The sequence below is a fragment of the Caenorhabditis briggsae genome, assembly GCF_000004555.2.
Source record: "Caenorhabditis briggsae complete genome, chrX, whole genome shotgun sequence".
In the NCBI taxonomy this organism is placed as follows: domain Eukaryota; kingdom Metazoa; phylum Nematoda; class Chromadorea; order Rhabditida; family Rhabditidae; genus Caenorhabditis; species Caenorhabditis briggsae.
Genome location: NC_013491.2, coordinates 12,893,215 through 12,915,471, shown reverse-complemented (window position 1 = coordinate 12,915,471; position 22,257 = coordinate 12,893,215). Strand labels below are relative to the sequence as shown.

The 22,257-nt window shown below is 36.8% G+C and overlaps 6 protein-coding genes across 6 annotated transcripts; 2 read left to right on the top strand and 4 right to left on the bottom strand.

The window, feature by feature from the left end:
* Positions 1-489: 489 nt before the first annotated feature.
* On the top strand, positions 490-797 carry CBG27804 (the record flags this gene model as incomplete). The annotated part of the gene is made up of 2 exons (XM_045239960.1): positions 490-638; positions 689-797. The coding sequence occupies 2 exons, from the start codon at positions 490-492 to the stop codon at positions 795-797; spliced, it is 258 nt and encodes an 85-aa protein (XP_045099134.1).
* A 773-nt stretch (positions 798-1,570) lies between these two features.
* CBG11044 lies at positions 1,571-2,350 on the bottom strand (the record flags this gene model as incomplete). Its single annotated transcript, XM_002644987.1, has 4 exons — positions 1,571-1,896; positions 1,992-2,101; positions 2,179-2,267; positions 2,318-2,350. 4 exons carry the CDS (start codon positions 2,348-2,350, stop codon positions 1,571-1,573), a joined length of 558 nt encoding a protein of 185 aa, XP_002645033.1.
* Positions 2,351-7,047: 4,697 nt separating this feature from the next.
* Positions 7,048-7,852, bottom strand: CBG11043 (the record flags this gene model as incomplete). The annotated part of the gene is made up of 4 exons (XM_002644986.2): positions 7,048-7,453; positions 7,504-7,580; positions 7,627-7,712; positions 7,762-7,852. 4 exons carry the CDS (start codon positions 7,850-7,852, stop codon positions 7,048-7,050), a joined length of 660 nt encoding a protein of 219 aa, XP_002645032.2.
* Positions 7,853-12,763: 4,911 nt separating this feature from the next.
* On the bottom strand, positions 12,764-14,130 carry CBG11042 (the record flags this gene model as incomplete). The annotated part of the gene is made up of 5 exons (XM_002644985.2): positions 12,764-12,903; positions 12,950-13,222; positions 13,269-13,372; positions 13,680-13,858; positions 14,113-14,130. The coding sequence occupies 5 exons, from the start codon at positions 14,128-14,130 to the stop codon at positions 12,764-12,766; spliced, it is 714 nt and encodes a 237-aa protein (XP_002645031.2).
* Positions 14,131-15,116: 986 nt separating this feature from the next.
* Positions 15,117-16,271, bottom strand: CBG11041 (the record flags this gene model as incomplete). Its single annotated transcript, XM_002644984.2, has 4 exons — positions 15,117-15,663; positions 15,712-15,785; positions 16,061-16,137; positions 16,184-16,271. The coding sequence occupies 4 exons, from the start codon at positions 16,269-16,271 to the stop codon at positions 15,117-15,119; spliced, it is 786 nt and encodes a 261-aa protein (XP_002645030.2).
* A 5,088-nt stretch (positions 16,272-21,359) lies between these two features.
* On the top strand, positions 21,360-21,955 carry CBG27803 (the record flags this gene model as incomplete). The annotated part of the gene is made up of 2 exons (XM_045239958.1): positions 21,360-21,660; positions 21,711-21,955. 2 exons carry the CDS (start codon positions 21,360-21,362, stop codon positions 21,953-21,955), a joined length of 546 nt encoding a protein of 181 aa, XP_045099133.1.
* Positions 21,956-22,257: the final 302 nt, after the last annotated feature.

Below are 22,257 nucleotides of genomic sequence, written 5' to 3'. Positions count from 1 at the left end.
TTGAATATTTAGGAAACAATACTCCACTACCATACGAAACATTTGCAAAGTTCACTATCCGAAACTCTACTGGGCAAACTGTACATCGATTCGAATACGACAAACCGCTGTTTCATATGGTGAAGTACCTCAACACCTGTTTCTTCGAGGGCAGAAAACATCCCATAATTGTGAATAATTTGTCGACTGATGCACGACTGCCACCTGGAGTTTTTTTTTCATGACAATAATTGGAATGCGACCTCTCATTTTGCTTCAGTGTATGCAGCTCTGAAACCAGTTTTAACTGAATCCAGTCTCCCGTTCAAGAAATTGGAAATTGCCCCCCTCCCTTACATGTCTGAAGAACTCAACCACCCAATAATCCAATCTGCCCAAAGATTGATAATTAAACCAGTCAAGATGAAGGATTCCAGTAATATAATGTAGTACTTGTTGAAGTTTCCGAATCCAGTCATAGGCATATATGCGAACAATGCTAAGTTGAGGATGAATCATATAAACCAATGGATCGAGCATCGTAAGCGAAACGGGTGGGAAACCGGAAAACGGCTGGAGATATATTATGTCGAAGACTGGTTACGTGATATCTTATTTGATGATATATACGCAAGAAGCGAAGAAGATCTAAACGGAAGGTGAGTTAAACTATTTTTCTATCAATGCATTACACTTGATACTTTTACAGAGCGTTCATTAATATTCGTGGTGGAAAAATCTTATTCACCACTGGACAAATGAAAGCTAAAAGCCGATTCTTCTGTATTTTTGCGGATTGCGTTCAAGAAGAAATTTGAAATCTTGAGGAGAGACAGAAATTTTTGTTATATGTATTTTCGATTCCGCAATTTTTTATTCTTTGTGTCCACACGTTTATTTTAAGCAGATTATCGCACTTCATTTTTTTTAACTCGAAATCTTTTTTGAATTCTCATTAAATCTATAAACTTCCCAATTCATCTGTGACCATTTTAATATTTTACTGTAATTTATTCTCTTCAAATTTCTGTAGTTCTATTTTCCTCATCATGTATTTTTAAAACTGATTAATTCCGAAAAAATTTAAACAAAGGTTTGTAGTTTGTATAGTGGAGTGAACATAATCCGATGAATATTACATAAGACTTGAAGAATTTGAATTTTCGAATTTGATTATTCAAAGTTTAACTTGTTTAAAGCTATTATTGCAGGTCCTGAAAAAGAAAATATAATTGAATTTTGTTAACAAGGTTTATTTATTACAACACTTCTACAGGGAAGAACGGAAAGTTCTAGAAGTCTGATGCAACAAAGAGGAAATGGGATTTTTTTATGTTTCAGAAAAAGCTAGGAGGAGTGTAAAAGTTCACTGGGTTTGTCAGATGTTAGAAGAATCGTCAGTGAATACAAAAGTTGTCGGTGAGACAAAGAATTGTCATTTGTTGGGATAAATGTCAAATGATGGGAGAAATGTCAAATGTTGGAAAAAAAGTTGCAGGAGTGATAATTTTGCAATGGTGAGATAGGAAAGAATGTAGAAGTTTTAACAGGGGCTCGAACCAGGAACACATACAAAACAGGATCATGATTTTTAGACAGGGTTCGATCGAACAGAGACGTCATCCAAATCTCCAATTGGGAAGACTTCGATCGACGAACCACTTTCCGAATTTCTGCCTTTGGCAACTGCGCTTAAAACACTGCCAACCATTGCATTGTAGGCCAATTTAGCAGTGGATTGCGATGGTCCAACACGATACTTGGTGGCTGCGGTATCTTTGAGAGTGTAAGCAGTTCCGAGAGCGAAGAGAAGACTCGCGTTGAAAAGTGTGGCAGTTATAACAAACACGAAGGAGTAGAGGATTCGAGCTTCATAGGTTCCAAAATGGGACTTTTCGAAAATCTCGCGCATGAAGCCTGGAAAAAGACTATTCATATTTTTTCGAGATGATTTTAGATTTTTCCATTTTCGAAAAATCGTCAACACACGCCCTTTTTGTTTTTTCACTTACTAGGGTCATCCATCAAAATGCACAACAACACCGAAAGGATGGCTATGAATTTGAATGCGGCACAGAGAAACGCGATTTTCAAAACTTGGTTCCCGAATGACTCTTGCCAACTGAAAAAAATTATATGAACGACCAAAATTGTGGGAAAACAAAGAAACAAAAATTATAGTATGAACCATGTACTCACATGAACCATATCGAAATCAGAATGAGAGGAGAGCTGAGAATACAATCAACACGGACGCCATAGTAGACAACGGTTCGATGGATTATACCCTACAAATATCTGGAATAGGATATGAGAAACAAAGCACGTTTTTTGTTACCGTAATGATTTTCTCGCACATCTCTCCATTCATGTTCTCGTTGCGTGGGCTCGAAAGGAAACAAGTGACCGAGGTTCAAGATTTTGGTGTGTTGTCGTAGTTTCGATTAGCACTGGCTGAAAATATAGTGGTTGAGACTGAACGGAACACGTTAAATGAAGAGTGGTGTAGTAGATCAACGATGAAACTAAATGGGAAAATAAAAAACGGGTGTTGAAACATCAGAAATTATAAGTTGCTACACCCAGTAAAATTTGGAAGACTAAAATCGAGTTTGCTGAATATTTTTTCTGCTTTTTATCTTAAAGGAGGGCAGACAGCAAAAATTTCGGGGAAAATTTCAGGGAATGTGTATTTTGCCGTCGCGGTGTTAGCACCTAAAGCGCGCAATCCCACGCGCAAACATTTTTATTTTTTTATTTCCCGACTTTATTTTTTTCAATTTTTAACGACTTCAAACATTAAAAAAGCTATTTTTTCTTATTTATTATAAAACCCATATAAAAGTGAATTTTTTATGTAAATTTAAAGTTCTATCGACCGATTATTTTGCCAGTCGCCGGTGTTTTTTATAGGCATGCGAAAAAAACTATTTTCTCTTCGATAACCGTTTCTTCACTGTTCCTATTTATCTCATTACTTCTCGTTATTACTCTAGGAATAAAAACTGTTTTATGACTAGGGTTTTCAGAGACGTCTCCATTTTTACTGCTTCCTTCACCTTCCGACGACCAGCCCTGCACGAGGATTGTTTTAATTATGTGGTTTTTCTTTCAATTGTTATGTCTCTTTCTAAAAATTAATTGTAGTTTTTTTCATAATTTATTTGTTAACATAATGAAACACGTTTCTTCATTTTCAACTGATTTTGATACCTCGGAGCGAGGCCTCGGCGGCACGCTGGTAGCCCTTCAGAAATTCCGAGTTCAAAAAGTTCAATCCGAAGGAAACAAGGGAAGAAAAAAGTAAAAACACCAGCAGGGATTGAACCTCTGACCTCCTGATACTAGCCTAGAGCGTACCCACTATACTACGCGTGTAAGAGGCGACCATCGCGTTTTTCACATTATGAAGCGACGCCGCAGCAGCAAGCTAGTGAAGAAATTAGGGTGACAAAAAAGAGCATTTTTTCGTCCTTGAAGTGTTTTTTTCAGGTTTTTAAGTACACAGCTATATTTATACTTCAGAGTTATATCTTTTGAGTAAAAATGAAAATTTTGAAATTTTTGATGTCTACCCTCCTTTAATAGCTTTTTATCTTACAACAGTTTTATCTAGCTTTAATAGCGGAGGGTTCTTTTTTCTAGGTTATATTTTTTAAAGCTCCCTTATTTTTTCTAAACGGTTTTCAGGGGTCGATTTAGATCCCTTTTTCAGTTTCAGAGCTCTTTCAAGATTCTTTGGTTTACTTGTTTTTTATCTATCGTTAACACCCTGATAAGTTTATACTTTGCGCCAACTTACCGTATCCCCTCTATTAGAAGCCCATCCAAACTGCCAAATTAGATCTTCTTTATCTCGCTTTTTTTTAAAGAAGTATCAAAATTTTGTCAATTAAATTTTGTCAGATAATTAAGGTCAATGTTGACAGTTTGGATGGGTTTGGATTAGAGCAAATAGTGATTCTCAGTTCCTGTGAATAATATCAAAAGTAGTCAACTGATAAAATATTGGTTATGTCATGATAAAAATATTATTAGTTGACCGTTTCTTGATATTCTCTACAGAAAATGAGAAATGTGACCTCAAATTTGAAGATTTGGGAGACCTTCAGTTATAGTGTTTACGGTAGTTCTAAACCATAATAAAGTAATTTAGAAATCTGAAGAACTGTTCAATAACGTTTTATGAACATTAACGCATATTTTTGATACAAGTTCGGAAAAGACTTACACTTAGCGTATTTCTGAGGTGTCTAAATAAAATGAGAATCTTAAAATATTAAGGATTATTCCCCTTATTTTGCTCATAATTTATTCTATTCTTTCTTATTTTGGCATAGTAATTGAATACAAATAGCCTATGTTCCCCAATTTCCCCTATGTTCCCCAAAAACTAAGTTGACTTTGACATCGTCTACAGTTTTATCTCACCTACCTTCGATCTCCATTGCACTCCAGCTGAAGAACAAAGCAGAGAGAGTTGTAGCCAAAATGAGCAAGTTAACCGAATACCGTTTGAGACCATCATTGAGCTTTCTCAGAACGTTCCTTTGAACAGTCTGATGACGGGGGGCCATCTAAATTGAATTCTTAATTTGGAAGTGCTACAGTGTTTTCTTACCATAGGTCTCGCCGCCATCGTGACGAATGAAAAAGAACTTTACAGAAACTTCTGAAAAAGTGAGGTTGGGTGAGAGGGAGCTTCAGAACTGCTAGTGAAAAAGATGTTATTTAATTTTTCATTGGGGGTCATAAAAAGAGAGGAGAAAAAATCTGAACTACCCGTTTTCTCCGCAAATTTTATTGCCCCAACAAGAAAAAAGTAGAGCCTAAGGACAATGCACTCATCGAGATTGGAAAAACGAAAAAAGTAAGAAGAAACTGAAAACGATGTTCTATTTTATTTCCTCTTATGTGGTGTCGTTGGTACCGAGAACGAGGTTACACTACTCGAGATAATCGGATACATTTGGCTCTCTATTCTGACTGAAGAGAGACATAAGACAATGTCGGACGTGTTTCGGAGCACACACGAACAAACGGCGAAAATGAAAAAAAAAATGGGCGGAGTAAGATAGGACAGAATGAGAAAGATATCGGTGCATACGGGTGGCGGCGAGACAGTGAAGATGGATTAAATGTAGAGAAACAACAGAAACGAATAGGAAAATGGAATGAAAGAATGAAGGGAGGCGGGGAGTAGGATAAATAACCATGGATCGGAAAAAATGCCGTGGTATTCGAGATGGAAATGATATGGGGGTGTTCATAAATCGCCCAAGCCTAGGGTTCTTGGTTTGCGCATTTTTTTGCACAAACTGATTCCTAGATAGGGAAGGGCAAATGTGGTGTTCAAAAACTAGTAAGGAAACATCAACACGGTGTAAACCCAAACTTAGATAGTAATTTCGAGATTTAGAAATTAAGAAAATCCTGGCTTGACTCTTTAAAAAATTTTAGAATACCGTCCCCAGTTTCAGCCGAGTTATGCAAGTTTCGGAACGCTGTTTTCTCAATTTCTACAACATTTCAGGACATGAAACTTGTTGTATCAGGATTAGAATTCAATTAAAAAATGGAGTAAAAATTCGAAAATTTGAAGGAGAAATTTTTTTGAGAAAATGTCAGAAATATCTGAAATATAAATTTTAATGAATTCAAAGTTTTAAAGACCAACTTTTATATTCGAAAATGTTCTAGGAGTTGATAAAATCTCTGCAAATCATTAGTTTATATTGTTTTGAAAACTTAATTTTTGGTACCGAAAATGATATAACCCGACTGAAACTGGTGAGCGGATTCTAAAAATTTTTAGAACCGTCTAGATATGCTATTCTTAAACTATCCTAAAACCTTTATCAAAATCTGGTATTGAGGTTCCTTTGTAAGATAAACATTTGTACATATACAGGATTTCATGGAAATTTTTGGGAAACATTAATCAGAAATGTTTTGCTCTAAGTCATGCGGTTTTCAGTTTCGACACGAAACTAAGAAATTTATGACGGTAAAAAAACCAAAAGCATATCACGAGTGTTGATTTCCTAGAAAATTTTTATGAGGCAAAACGTGATTAGAAATGAGTTAAAGGTATAGTTTGGAATAGAATTTTAGCATAAAAATCTGGAATGAATCCGGTGACATCATTTGCAAGGAATTTTACAAAAAAAAATTTACATGGAGAATTTGTCTCGCTCACATGAATCTTACAGGTTTCAAAATAAAACAAATTTATCGGTAAAAAATTTTCAGGAATGACCGAAACGGAATGCGAAATTCTAAATATTTGAATATTTCGAAATTTTTCCGATGTTATTTTTTCGGAATGAGAGTTTTTTCATCAATTTTCCAGAATTTTTTAACCTTTTGTGGTGGGACATCGGGATTTAAAATGTTATTTTCAAAATTTCTGAGCATTCCGACATACCGTACTTCTGAAAATCGGAATATTCCAGGATTTCGGACCTCCAAAACTTAGAAACTGGAAATACTCAATGTTCCAAAAACAAGCGAGAAAGCCATTTCGAACATTCTTGTATATTTTCACGGGATTGTATTTTTAAAATGTTCAAAAATTTTTTAGGAACCTCACCAAAACTGTTTGAACTACTAAAACACAATGTTAGCTTTTACAAACATTGAAGAAACCATGAACGAAAGTACACCAGGTTCACCGTCACGGATGAAGTTTACCCGAATCTCGAAGTTGATCTTTAGAGAAAGCGGAATGGCGTGAAACGCCATTTGCTTTCTTGCATCTAGTTAGCGCCGAACTTCTTTTTGGATACCCGGTCGTTCAAACAATTGACGATACTCTCTCTCTCTCTCTCTCTCTCTCTCTCTCTCTCTCTCTCTCTCTCTCTCTCTTTTTTCGGACATTTTGCGCTTTCGTTCAAAGATTACAATTTTTAACTTACCATCGAAACAACTTAAAGTTCTAATTTTTTCAATATAGTGATGCAATCAATTTTCATTAACTGGAAAAGCAGGAAAAATTATAAGAAAGGGACAAATTTTCAAATCGGGATCATTATCATGGCAGGCCGGTATCATGGTTCCGTGAAGAGTTTAGTAGTCGTCGTCCTTCTTGATGAACAGCGGATGCTCGATGTCCGGGAAAAGGGCACTGTAGGTTGGGAGGTCGTCGACGTATTCAGTAACCATTGGAAGTGGCTGATCGAAGTAACGAACGAAGATGATGTACATAACTCCCCAGGAGGCGATGAGAGCAGGGAAGGCGAGAATCATAATGAGAGTGACCGAGATGCAGCTGAACAAAATACGGGCGACGTTTCCGTTGAGACAGTTTCCAAGGGTTCCGCAGATCTCATGGTGGAGAAGGTAGTTGATATTGTGAGCTGGGCTTTGACCTCCGGAAAAGAAATTGTAGAGAACGTATGGAATCAGGTAGATCTTGCAGAAAACTCCGATGGAAATTAGAAAGTCACCAGCGCCACTCTGGTCACTTTTGACCCTGGAATAATGTGTTTTATAGAACACTCATTCTAGAAAACGAGAACTTACAAGTTGAAAGTGGTGATCACAAAGATGCAGATGTCCACAGCGAAGTTGATTTTGGTGAAGAATGAAATCTGGGAGAGCTGGAAATTTCTTGGGTCTTCAACTAGATTCTACTTGGATTCTCACCTGGTTCAAGATCTGATATGGGAAATCTTGATGAGGGTTGCAAGTCAAGCACTGAGTGCGTGGAATGATGCGATGGTTGATGGAGCCTAAAATTTGTAGCATGACCGAACTACAGACAGTTTTTTGTATCCTTACTCTCGGTCAACGCAGCCGTGATGTAGAAACAGATCGAAAGGGCCGAGATGCACCATAAGATGATGCGGAAGCTACGAATCATTTGAGCCATTGCGCTGAAGAATCTGAAGAAGAGAGAAAATAAAACAAAGGAACGAGAAACTGAGAGCCTTGAACGCAAAGTGGGAGGGTTGGGGAGAATGAAGACGCGGGACAAAAAAAGATGGATAACTCCCAAAAAAAGAAGCTGGGAGAGATTAAGATGGCAGTTGGTTTGGGTGTACTGCGCTTTACTTTTTATCAAGCCTTTAACGACCACCCATTTGTCTTTCCGGCTGCGATTGTCATAAAGTAAAAAAAGAATTATCGTTCTTTTTCTTCTTCTGTTTTATTTTTCTGTTCTTAACTGATGGTTGTTCCAAAAGGTAATAAATCCATCATTTTTCAGAATTTGGTTGGGTCCAAAAAAAACGCGGATGGGAGTGCAGAGCTGAAGAATGGCAAAACAAGGAAATGGAGTTTGTTCGAGGTTAATGTCAGCTGATATTTGAAAAGAGGGGATGTGCAATATGAATGGGAGAATTAACCCGAAAAAAAAACAGAAAAAGGAGGAAGACGACGATAATAACTATGTTAATTTCTATCTCTTCCTTTTTTCTTCTAATGACTAATAACTGTAAAAAAAATACTTTGGCATGCAAGTTTATTTTTTGAGTGATGTATGACTATGTGTCATAAAATAAGAGCACGGTATCTCAGATTTGAAAACGAAACAAAAAGCGCATATAAAAAAACAACAAATCACAATTTCCAAAGCTCAAAATTCAAGATTTTTAAACCCTAAGGTCTATAATAGAGGAGCCCTTAACTTTTAATTTTGAGCCAGTTCGTCATATGTCCTGTCAAAGATATGAAAAAGTTTCAACTGATGAAGTATTCATTTTGATATTGCGAACATTTCATCAGTTGTTTCGTTATTGACATCTTGCATACGTTCCGAGAAAAATCAGTTCTACCTAGAAAGTTTGATGTTCATTTTAATAAAGGTTTTCCGGTATATCAACTAAACTCGGTCTAAACAGAAGCTCGGAACATTCTTCCCGCATCTTCACGGATCAAAACTATTTACAACAATACACCGAACCTCTGATAACGGATAAGGGTATGGACTCATTTGCGCAAACGGTTTGATAGAATGCTCGCCAGAATAAACAAGTTGTTAGTAGATCGATGTCTTCTATTTCTCGTCATTGTTCTCTCTCAACGCTAAATTTGAAAACTGCCTCCTTTTTTGAGAGCTATGTTTGAATGAAAAGAAAGAAAAAAGTCTTAGACAGCCGAAACTGGCGATGTTGTCTGTGGCAACTGTAGGAGGTGGTCCCCGTTGGAAGAAACAAATTTTTGGATCTGGTCATGCGGTATTGCAGCTTGAGACAAGTCGTGACAGGTGAACTTTTTTTCGTTCGCTGCGCGCTCATGCGACTTCTGGTCTTTCAGAAATAGCGAACGTTCTTGAGAGTATTCGAGAAGACCAAGAGATTGAGAAGAAGAAAATTTTGGGAAACTGTTACCATCTATGTTAGATGTTGACGAAAAAAAAAATTTTGCTAGGAAAGAAGTTCTTGAATGAAACAAAGAAAAAATGTTTGTTTTGGTGGATGCAGGTATCGACCTTGAGGCAGAGGTGTCAGCACGAGTGGCAGCAAAAATAAGCGAATTGAACATTAAGGGAAGACGCAACATAGTTGATGTGTTACTTACACAAGGAACATAACAGTTAACAACATTATCAGGAAATTAGCATTTGACCGGGTTAGGCAAATAAGTTGAGGAGGAGATGAGCCTTCTAGAAAGAGAGGGGAACACAATAACCATGATCAAGGTATCTTGCTCTCGGGCTCCGAGGTCACTAAACAGCTGGATAGATAGATTAACAAGAAGAGGAACGAAATTTTAGATGTGGGGGCCATGAGAAAAAGAAAAAGGAAATGGGAAAGGCCAAATTGACTAACCAAGTGTGTATGTATGTGTGGTCTTCTAGTTTAAATGAGCATGCTGCGCGGAGCGAGAAAGAAGAGGAGGTCTCGCGCACACCATGTTCACAGATGTTGTTATTCCGGCGGAAAGAGACACATGGAGCATTTGGGTTGTTAATCTTCATTAATATTAGAGAGATGGGGTGTTAAAAATGTTATTGTAGTACATGGAAATGTTATTGTAGTATTTGGACAGGCGTAATAAGCTTTCCCAAACTGAGCAATTGAAAAAAGCAATAAGGAAAAAAGGACCGTCCGAGGTAGAAAAATTGAGTCCTTGCAAATTAAAATGATCAATTCTAGAAAAAATGTTACAGAAAACAGTGTGAAAACGTTTCTCAGGGTTTCTTCAGAAGCATGAGAAACATGTGCTTGTCTTCTACCATGTTTTCAGGATTACTGTACTACAGTGAAACATTTTGTGAATACTAAATTGAAGTGTTATTCAAAATTGTTTCAAACAAAAACATTAGATTATAAGAACTATTAAATTTTGTATTTGTAAATATCGAAATTATTCAGATATGAAGAACGATCTAATCATTTTTTGAAATATTTTCTCACTAAATGTCTTAAACAGAATTTTCAGAGGGTATGAATGACTATGGGGAATGTTTATACTTGTCTAAACATGATGAAAATTTTATGGTCAGAGTCGAAGTATAAATGGAACAAATAATCTACTTTTTTTATCCGAAGAATTATTGAAAACACGAATAGAACAAACGTATACATATCCGTTTGTATTCTTTTTCTCAAAACACAGAAAACATAAGACAAAATGACTTCTTGAAGTGTGAAATTGCTTGTACATGAATAAAAAATGAAGTGGAATAAATGTTGAGAAAAGCTCGACAAGTGGTCGTTAGAGAGTATTTACGATAAAAAACGTATTCGCACACCGAGTGATACATTTTAATTTTCCTATTTAATTTTCCTATGTACCATTTCGACAGAGAATTTTGAAACAGAATGAAGGATACAACTAGAAATGATAGATGATAGTTTTTATGTGGGTGGATCGCATGAGGATTGTAGATTGAAAAATAGAAACAAATATGACGATAATAGTTTTCTAGTAAATGGGAAAGGAAGGAAGTAAACATCTGCGTGATGAAAGAAACAGTACAAAGACAAAGCTCATGATCAGGAAAATGAAGTCAATTGAAAAAAAAAAACTAAGGAATCTGTCGAACTACATCGGGAATTCCATATATTTTATTAGTTGGTATGAAGGGATCACCCAATTCGAAATTTCGGATAATGATGATTTGTATTGTAAGAATTATTTATTGCTCATTTTAGTATTGCGAAACAAATGACCGGATCGGTTCATCAAAAGAAATGGGGCGGCCGTAGATGACACCTATTCAAAAAAAAAAATCATCAACGAGTTAGAAAAATGGTACAAACAAGACTGAAAAAAATATGGAACAGCTATTCGCAATAACCGAACTGTATGAGTCAAACGTTTTTACCCACAGATATGGCATATCTCTTTCGAAACATTCAAACAGATACTCGATCAATAACCATGAATCATTGTTTGTGGAGAAATTCGAATAGTCTCTGAACACATTTTTGAATAAAAACATGAATTTATACGTAGTATATCAACTTTTGTTTGTTTCAAAAGAGCAACAAGTGAATCTGAAATCTCTTTGTGTTTTTTTAAGAAAATATGCAACCGCATTGTATCCATGAAAAATAGAAATTGTAAATTTTTCCTGGTATATTTTGAATCGATTCTTGATTTCCAAATAAAATTGGCCAGATTTGAGAAAATGCGAATTCCCCGTTCTAAGTATAAAACAAATGAACATCTGGAATAAAAAAAAGTGCATGAAGAGGACGCGTCCACATTAAAACTAACAATGTCTATAAAACTCGTAGGACCAGTATTATTTTCAAGGTGAAAAATCCATTTTTTTTGATGGAAGGGGGATTACTTATCGAGATAGGGTTCCTGATTATAGATCATTCAAAAATTTACGAAAAGAACGGATGGAAAGAAATAAAATACAGCGTCTGGGAAGAGGGCCGTGTTTTTTTTGAAATATGAAACAATTTCATCGTTCTCAATGAAACGGAGAATGACGGATCAGTGAATTTCAAAAATAAGGACGAACAATACATGAGTCACTTCAAATAAAAAAGTGTTATGAGACCTCTTATCACCAAACGGGTTATTCAATGAGCATGGAGGACAGAGAAAACCATGGATATGAATTGAATTAGAAAATTTCAAATTTCTGATTCTTCACACCTGCTTTCGTTGTTCTCTGTTTTTCTTCACACCTTGGAAAAAAGATTTCAATGAATATAATGTCTGGGTGTCACAGTTCTGCTATCCGGCATGATTTACGACTTTACAATTGGATTTTATGTGCATACCTGCTCTCGGCGCAAATACCCGCAAACACTTCTAAAAGTAAAAAGCTTCTTCGCCGAAACAGCTGTTGATACCAATTGAATGTCTTCACTGGTGGCAAGTTTTATACATTTCCTGCACAACGTTTCCTGAGGAAATATTCGTTTTTTGGGGGAAAAATTGAATCAGATGAAAATAATTTCTGGAGCAAAACTTCATTTTAAAAAAAGTGACAGAATGACAGATGGGCTATTTATGAACATACATCAGAAAAAGTTGAGTTCTTTGAGGGAATTTGTTGGAAGAGAATTGAGAAGAGATGAATGCCAAAAAAAAGAACGGTAGGAGATGACAACTATCTAAGCGTTCTAGAATAAAAAACGAGAAGAGGAGGAATAAGTTCAATTGAAAGGACGGTGACGGTTTTTGAGGATAGCTTATTTCAAGGAGAGTGTAAGATTTTTTTTAGAACAATGGAAAATAGAGGTCTTGCAAAAATCAAAAAAAAATGTTTGGTATTTCAGAATTTTTTAAAGACCTGAATCTTCGAAAAAAAAAGTATTTTCACAGAAAATCCCTTAAAATTATTGAAACGAAAAATTATTAACATTAAGATTCAACACATGGTTTCCTCAGCATCTGCCTGGTACCGATTGTAACGAACGCCACCACTGCTTGTCATTGAGATGATTGTATTAACTGGAGAGAGTGGAGTTGTGACCGTTGGAGTAGAAAGTGGGGTGTATCCTGCAATTTCTGGAATGTAGAAATCCAGAACTTTCCATAAAATAACTTCAACTACCTGGTGGGCGACTGGCCATAGCTTGCGCGTAGGTCGGTGGAAGGGAGCAGAGAGAAACCACATCGTGGTAACCAGGAAGATGCTCATCGTTTTCTTGAGTGACTTCCGTTGGGCAGCAGCTCTCAGAACAATAGTTCCACGAGAATCGTTGAAAGATTTCCTCGGTGTAGAAGACGACAAAGCAGATAGTGATACAAGCAGTGGAAGAGGTGGTGTAGATGGAGAACAACATCCAGGAGATTGCGAAATCAAAAGCTGGGGCATCGGAGCCAACTGAAAAAATTAATTTATTCGATAGTATATTTCAAATAAAACTCACAGAGCGTTGGGTCGTAATAGAGACATATGCCGATGACTAGAAGGAACACCATACGGATGAACACAAAACAGACCATTTTACCACAGTGAGAGTTCAAAGTGCGGCTGAAAAATTGAAAAGGATTAGTGATAAAGCGAATGGAATCCATTTTTTCGCAAAACCGCATTTTTTATAATCTGTATTCGAATACCGTATATGATCAAATAAAACATCATTCTATACGTGCACTTTGAGCTCAATTATTTCGTTTCCTTTGGAAGGTATAGAAAATGTGTCAACTAATGAAATATTGGTAATTTCACAAAAAAACATTTGTCTGTTAACCAATTTTTGGAATTAAATTAACTCCGCGCCTTCTCTTTACTAAACTGTGGATTCTCAATCTAAATATATTTCCGAAACATCACTCACAAAGTTGAGACACATCCTACTGAAACAGCAAGAAGTGAGTCGAAGAACATGAGCTCATTAGGTCCAGTTGATGGGAACTTGAGTCCAGAGAAAATCTGAAGTGCTCGCATCACAATGTACGAGCTGACACTGATAACCGATGTCACGGTTATCCGATGGAGTTGCTCGTCAAGAGGCATCTGAAAAGAGGAAAGTTGGAAAAGAGAAAAGGGTGAGTAAGTTGGAAATGACTGGCTATTGGGAAACCTAGGTAGAACTAATCGACATACTAAGGAACTGGTTATTAGGTTCTTGCGTGCTTACTTTTTTGGGTTGGTATACAATCTGGAGATATAGGTTCCAAACTTGAAAAGAAAAATCAGAAAATTCGGAGCGGAAGAAAGAACGAGAACTTCTTGGAACTAGAAAACCATGAAAAGGGGGCGGGACTTACCTCAAAAAAAGGATTCATCACTGAATGGACTTTGTTGTAATCTACCCTGAAAGGTTAACATACGACGGTGAAGGGCACTAAAGTCGTAACACTCCGGCACAAAAAAAATTTCAATTTCGTAAAGATGTGAAGGAAGAAGAGATGACACTGGAACTCATCACCACTGAATGGATTTTTTTGATGGCTGTAAAATTCTCCGTGGATTGGATTCCATTAGAGATTACGTAAAGGCATACTGTAGCTGAAATGTTAGACGACACTCAGCCGTTATATCCGTTGAGAAATAAAAGGAGATGTACGAATTTGAAAAAAAAATCTACTTGGGATTACATCGAGATATACGGTAGTTGCCATTTGCTAAATTAAATTTGAATTCGAAAATGGCAAAAAACAGCACACCCACGGAGAGCAAAAATAGGGACCTAAGAAAAACCTCAAAAAAATATATTCTTGAAATATCACTTTTTGTGAAATTATTTAAACAATTTCAAGTTTTCGCTATAAAAATATTTGTCAAGTTCCGGTAAGCCCGTTGGCCCTGCGTTTTTGAAAAGTTTTCAAGAAACAATTCATCAAATTCCATTCAAAAAAAGTGTGATAAATTGTCACAAAAGTTACGAAACTTCACATTTTTCAAAAACTTAATTCAACATTTGAGGATTTTGAAAAACAATTCAACATTTTGAAATTTCAGAAGAAGATTTTCTTTTAGCCGGGTCTAAGAAGTTTTCTTTTCGACCCGGCCTCTGACAAGTATGCCTATAACTAACACTGCCAGAAAAAAACATGCTTGCGACAAAATTTTTTTCTGAAAATGTTCTGGAATGGACAAAAGTCTGTCCTTTTGTGACTAACCAGTATGATTGGAATGGCAACAATGATTGAAACGAACTAACAATACGAATCAATTTATTATCAAGGAAGCACGTATATAAGAGTACCAACACAATACAAGCCGAGGTTTTTTTGCACTTGTTCCATATATTAGGTACTTATTAACATTATCAAGCCATAATCATTGGTTGGGGTTGGGGAAGGGTAAGAGGCATCACCTTGTTCTTCGAATGTCTGAACATAAATTTGTCATTAGACTCAAGCCGATGATATTTTAATGGCTTTTCTGGAGGATAGACAATGTTTACCAATTTTGGTGGAGATGGGGACCGTTTGCTGGAGGAGTGTGGCGGAGTTTGGAATGAATTGGTGAAACTGAACTTTCTAATTGGGCGACTCCTCCGGAAATGGCTGCTCATGTGGACAATGATAGGAGCTGGTTGATACTGGGTATAAGGAACGAAAAAATAGGTCAATAGAACACAAACAGAAAAGTTGGTAACCATAATAGCAAAGTATATTAGATATAACAATCCAACTGTGGTGTGTGGTAGAATTTTCTCATCGGAGCATTTCCCGCCAAATCCGCATAGCTCTTTCATCATTGGTTTAAGCAGCCGGTCGAAAGTGTCCGAAACAGCTAGGTTGGCACCGTTCAACATGAATCGTATCATATGACAAATAATCAAAAAGTTCACGTGTTCATAGTATCTTTCCCTGAAAAAAATATAGGGTTTAGAGGGGAATATAGCGAACAACGCTCACAATCCGAAGAGTAAAACGACCATGAGCATAACCAAGAAGTCTGCCAAAAGGAAGAGATTGAAGTTCAATTGGACCTGAAAATTATGTTTTATAAATTTTTATCTTCATCTGATTATTCCGAATAGAATGCTGATAACACTGCCGCCACCCGACTCTTTTAATGTTTTTTTTCTGTAAATGCCAATCAGGAATGAACCAATGTGATAGGTTTTTTTTCAGAAAAAAAATAGTTCCGTAAGAACATGGTCAATGAAGTTCAAAAGAATTTGGGGAAAAAAAGTATTTAGTAATGTTTTTGGCATGGTAATGGATAATAAAAAAGACACGAGTTCAGCAATCATTAACTTACTTCTAGAACTCTCACGAATCCTTCCTCAAAACTGTAGCATGTCAGGCAGAAGTTCGACCGTGGATATTGGGTTTGGACTTAAATTTTTCTCTGTTTTAGTTTTTGAAATATGCTTCAACTTACTTTCTAAAAATTTGAAGCTGATCAGAAGAACTAAAGAGAATATGGTGGACATGAGAATAAGTTGGGATATTGTTTTAACATTGAACATTCTGATAGCTTCAGAATGGGTGCCAAGCTGAAAATGAATAAACATTTAGACCACAGAGGGCGAATTAAGGCGAAATGAAACGGGCGAGAATGAGAATGAGAGAAATTGTGCGGCAATTAGGAGAAAAAATACTGCTTTGAGAAAAAAAACGAACCTCGGGACGATAGAAAATGATAGCGGATTGAGAAAAAAGATGAAAGTGAAGAAGACGACGACTGCCGTCCATCTACCTCATTCGGACGTCGTTCTCTATCTCTTTTCTTTTTATAAGAAAAAATACCTTCTTTATCTCTTCCCGCCTCAAGTCTTAATCGGGCATCACGGTTGTTAGAATGATGACCGGCAAATCGAAAGATATCAAAGGTGCATTAAAGTAATTAATATGAAAGTCATGGAAAAATTGGAAACGATCAGAGTGAGAAAGAAAACATGTTTGGGGAGAGTGAGAGGGGTCGATTCAATACACACACTCACAATTTTGGTTTGTTATCAGTGTAATTGCCGTCAGTCAACTCAGAACTTTCTTTTCACTCTCACACTCTCTCGCTCTCTGACATTCTTAACTTTATAATGAACAGAAAACGATCGGAAGGGAAGAAATGTTCTTTTTTTCTTTCACTCACTAGGTTTTCCTTTCTTCTTTTTTTTCTGTTACGTATCTGCTATACATGACATCTTGATCAAACACTTTTCAGAAGTCACATGAATCAAAAACATATCTGGACAACCGATCTAACAGAAAAAATTCCATTCCATCATCAAGGTTCCATTAAGATCGACATTTGATAGTATCAGCCGATACGTTTTCAGACAAAAATAAATCAGTAAGCAAGTCGCCGAATTCCAGAAAAAAGATAACCAGTATGAGAATTGTCGAATGGGTTCACTGTATATCCGGAAAATAATAAAGAACAAAGTTATGAAGAAGAACATATGAAAATAAAAGGGTCTAAACTTTTTCAGCGTTCGGTCGTATATGATTCATTTTTTTGTCTAAAGGACAAAATGAAATATGAAAAAAATTGACATTTAAAAAAAACAGACGGCGGACAAAAACAATAGGACTGCTTGCTTTCTAATGGAAGAAAACTTAATCCAAAATATGAACAGCGCGAGGCGAAATCGTTCGAAGAGGAATATAAAATTCATGGTTTCTTTTTAAAAATGGCTTCAGATTGAAAACATTCATCGAAAAATAGAATCTGTGTGGAAATGGGAGAAAATGGTTTGGATTGCACAATTACACAGAATCATATGGGTGTGTTTGAAATGCACATTTCGTTGGAAAAACCAACAAACTTGACATGAGAAAAAATGTTTGGTCACAGATGGTATATTATTATCCTTAGAAGTATGCCGACAGTTGGCCAGCTGGTCCAAAGTTTGACCAAATGACAGGTGCCAGGTTCTGACAATTTACATTGCATATTATGTGCCATTCAGCAATAATGTTCTGAGCAGTGCTAATAAATATTAACAATCAGGATCAGTATCGAATCTCTCCAGCAGAATATGGATCCGCTGTATAGTTCTGATGTTTATGTGAAAAAACGTGAAATAAAAGCGTATTTATCTCGATTCCTGTGAACAGTATCAAAAATCTGTCCAGTGATAAAATATTGGTGTAATTATGATAAATAATTTGTTAATTGACAACTTTTTGTTATCTCTTACAGGAATTGAGATAATTGAGCTCAAAGTTGACGGAATAGATAGCGTTATTAGAGGGAATACGGTACTTTACAGAACTGAGATAAATTTGGTTATACGTAGTTTAACAGCCCTTTTTTAGCAGATATGGGAGATTTAGCAGTGAAACCAATTTTTATTCAATTAATTAATGGACTCTAAAATTGCATTGGATCAGTCTCGTACTTCATGTGGGACAACAAACTTGACATTAGAAGACCGTTTTTGTTTGTCAGCTGGTGGATCGTTTACTAGTATGCCTTCAAATTTTCGACTGTTTCGAAAATGTTCTTGTTCAGTAAAGTACACGAAAAAAATAATGCTCTGTAATTGTCGCAGCTCCTAGAAATGGTTCGGTTTTTGTTTAATGCCATACTCTTCCCATCTCAGATGTCCGGAATTCGGAATTCGAGCCGTTATTCAGTATTGGGGGAAATGGTTTCATTCCGGACTTTATTTTCCAAAACAACAAAACATAATCCCGGTGTTTATTCATTTATTAGGTTGGCAACAAATTCCTTGTGCACTATTGTTTTTCATCTTTTCTTCACTAAGTTAGATCCATAACATCTGTGTAACACAATATGGTATATAAGATGATAAGGTTGTTCACAATAACCAGCATTTGCTATGCTCTCATTCCGCACGCGAACACGATGCATCTTTTCATACCCACTGTTTTTGGATAAAATTCCTGTTTGACGACGTCTTCTGGCTGTATTTTGAAGTTAATCCGTTGGGCTTTTCTGCGATGGTTAGTATATATGACACTCTTCTTATCAAAGGTGATAATATAATTCAGCCGCTTGAAGTTCCCAAGTAGAGTAAGAAGTTGTATGCTCATGTCCACCCGCTGCTGAACATCAAAACCGGTAAAACGGTGAGATATCCGCCGTCCAAGTTTTTTTGTCTTTCCCAACTTTAACGGTCAATTTTCAATTGTGATATGAGTTGCCCCTAAAGTGATTGACATTTCACGGGTAGATTAGTAACGGTCCCGTTCGACTAGATCTCAGTTCGCCTATATTTCAAAGAACTGGTCGCCAGGGACGAATGTCATTTTTCATTGAGAAGTACTGGTTCTTGAACTTTCCAACCCAATTTGCAACGGTGTTTCTATAGGGGCATTGTCTTGTCAGTTTCCTCCGGTCGGTGATGAATATCGGATTATTTCAGGTTAGAAATAACTAGAAATAATATAGCATTACGATTGAAGTGAGCATCGGGTATGTATCGGGGCATTGCGTCCGTAAGCTGAATGGGAGCAGAGTAAATGATGGTTATTGGGAACATCCTTACCACCTTATATACCATATTATGTTACACACAGGTTATGGTTCCAGCTCAGTTATGAGAAAAGAGGAAAACAAAAGTGCACAAGGAATTAGTTGCCAACCTAATATTCATCTTACGATTTCAAACATCTCTGATAGAAATGTCGTAAAAAAATCTGAGAAACCTGACCTTTCTGGCTGAAAATTGAATTTAATGAGTAGCGTTTCCTCGTGCAGGTTTGACAAATATTCTCACCAATTATAGGATCAAATCCTTAAAATGTGAAAATCGGCATCATGCGTTTTCCAACTATAATAATTTCCCTCAATCTCGAAGTTATTTTCCAAGCTCATGGCTACATGATATCCACAAAAATCGTGTCCAATTCTATTGGTGCATTCATTTTTCAACTATTAGGTTGGCCTATTTGACTCCGAACACTATTTTGTTTGTTTATAACTTCAAGCTGTCGAATGTTTTTGGTGACAAAGGACTATTTTATACACAGGTCTATGAATAGTTTAATCGATTAAAAAACAGCGATGAACGCTTTGAGAACAACGAGATTCGATTTCCCCATCAAATTGTCGATCAAGCTGTTCTAAAGCAAACCATTGAGCCGGACCCGCGTTGAACGACTCGCCAACTTGCTCAGCAGTTTGGATGCTTTCAGGGCACAATTGTGAATCACTTGCGCTCAATGGGCAAAAAGAACCGACGAGACAGTTACGGCAGCTGTCCCTCTACACAAGTCTGCAAAATTGGTCCATGACAACGCCCGACCGCATGCTGCAAAGATCGCATCGCAGAAAATCAAAGAGCAGGGCTGAGGAGTTCTCTCTTACGCTATATAGTCCTGATGCAGACATCGACATTACTTTTATTAACACACAAACTTCTAAGCGTGGGTTGGAACCTACTAATAATATCAGGTTCTAGATATTTCTAGAAAAAAAAAACAGATCGTTTTGTTTCTTGTCACATGTGTCTTATTATTTGTTTCTCCATGTTTTCGTGTCACCATGGCTATATACATGCAAACTAGTAATTACCTCAACTCCCAAGAGCCCTTTTCAACATATTGAATTTATCCCCTGCTCATGTGCTTTTCGATTTTCTGTTCATTTTTTTTCGTAAAGCCATTATTTCCTATAGTCCCTCTTATAATCAAGTCCTTATTCTCTTTTCTGGTACAGAGCAATAAATCAAGCTGTTTCCTTCGTTTTATTCTTTTTCTTCTTCGCTTCCTATTTTTTTTGCCATTTCCAAGGGCAAGTCGAAAAAAAAACCGTAGCCGAAATAGAGCCCTCTCCATAAAATGCCAAATAGATTTCTCAGAAATTATAGCCGGTCCTTTTTCTTTTTCCATTTTTGCACGATTGAGAGCACTTCCTCGAATTCAGAAATGGAAAAACGGTCGTAAATCTGCCATCAATTGCTTTCTTTTCAATCCCCTTCACTCTTTTCTTTTCGTGGAGTCACTTTGGAATACTCCTCCCAATTTCCAAATGTTCACTTTTTCTCTGTTTCGGCGTACTCGTCAGTAGCAACCGAAACGTCCCATCCACTTTGGCTTTATTTCTTTTTCACTTTCTTTTTTTTTTTGAAGAAGGCTCCTCAGATTTTAGTTACAAACCCATACTATTTTTGCAAAACACCTACTGTAGCTCACTATATTTCATAACTTTTGAAATTAATACCTCACCTCCTCTGATGGAAGCCCAACGAAACTGTCAACTTTGCGCTCAATCATCTCGATTCCCGAGAAAGATATCATGAAATTGTCAACTGATAAAATATTGGTGATATTATGGCAAACAATTTATCTGCTGACAATTTTCGAGATTTTTCCCAGAAATCGAAATAATGAAGCTCAAAATTGACAGCTTCGGCGGGTTTCAACTAGAGGAAATACGGTAACTATAGTTTCTAGAACAATCGTAATGGACCTGTTGCTGCTTACAATGCAGTACATCAAAATCGGGAGAGCCATCATCATCCGTTCGATCTGGTGGGCAATGGTTCTTGCTGCCATTTTGAGTCTGACCACTGTTGGATCTTTCCCATTTGTGAAAGGCAAAATAAAATTAATTAAACCCTCATTTAACAAAAGCGTTTTTAGCTATGATGTACAACTATCCTGAACTGGACGTTGGTTGTCTCGGAGATGGATGCAGTGGATATCCAACTTGCATCATCAACGGCACTGCACTTGGATCGGATTTTGGAAACGTCGACGCCTACTACACCTTCCCAATCAGCACTTGCGCCCTTCTCATCAACTTCCTCCTTGCCACCAGGATCGTCGGATGCAGATATGTGAATCTGTTCTTCAGCACCTTCGCATTCTTCTGTGGATTCGTCTTCCCTATCCGCTTCATTTTCTTAGCCATGCAGACTTTGGAGTTCACCAAAATCGGCGGAGGTGACACTAATCATTGCCAAAGACTCCTAGACAATATGTAACCATTTCAGATTACTACACGCTTCTCCTTGTCAACCCGGACCACTACGATTGCCCGTTGTTCTCTGGAAGCCTGGATTCTGTCTTGCTCATGCACTTTCGCTTCATTCTGCTGGTCGTCGACTTTGTCACGTTCCACTTCATGATCGTCACTGTTCCATTGTACTACAACGACGACAAGTTCAAGCTCACGAAGTACAGCGCTGTCACTGATGAGCAAACCGACGATTTGTCGATCCTCGTTGTCAAGCACTAATTGCCTTTTATTTTAATTCGAATGAATTCCTGTTAAAAGTTTTTGTTTTTGGGCTGGCAGTTTGAATTGATTTTGGCGCCAATTATTCATTTTAAATTGTATTTGGAAGAGATCAATCAAACCTGACTATAAATAGAAGTGTGGGAGTCTGAACGTCATAAATATATAGAAAATTAGTTAGATTTCAAACTAGAAACTTAGTGAGGGTCCATTTTTAGAGAGGAAGAGGGTCATCTAAGAGAAAGGTGAGATCAGATTAGCTAGGCTATTAGGAGATCAGCAAATAAAGAAAAAAAAATTAA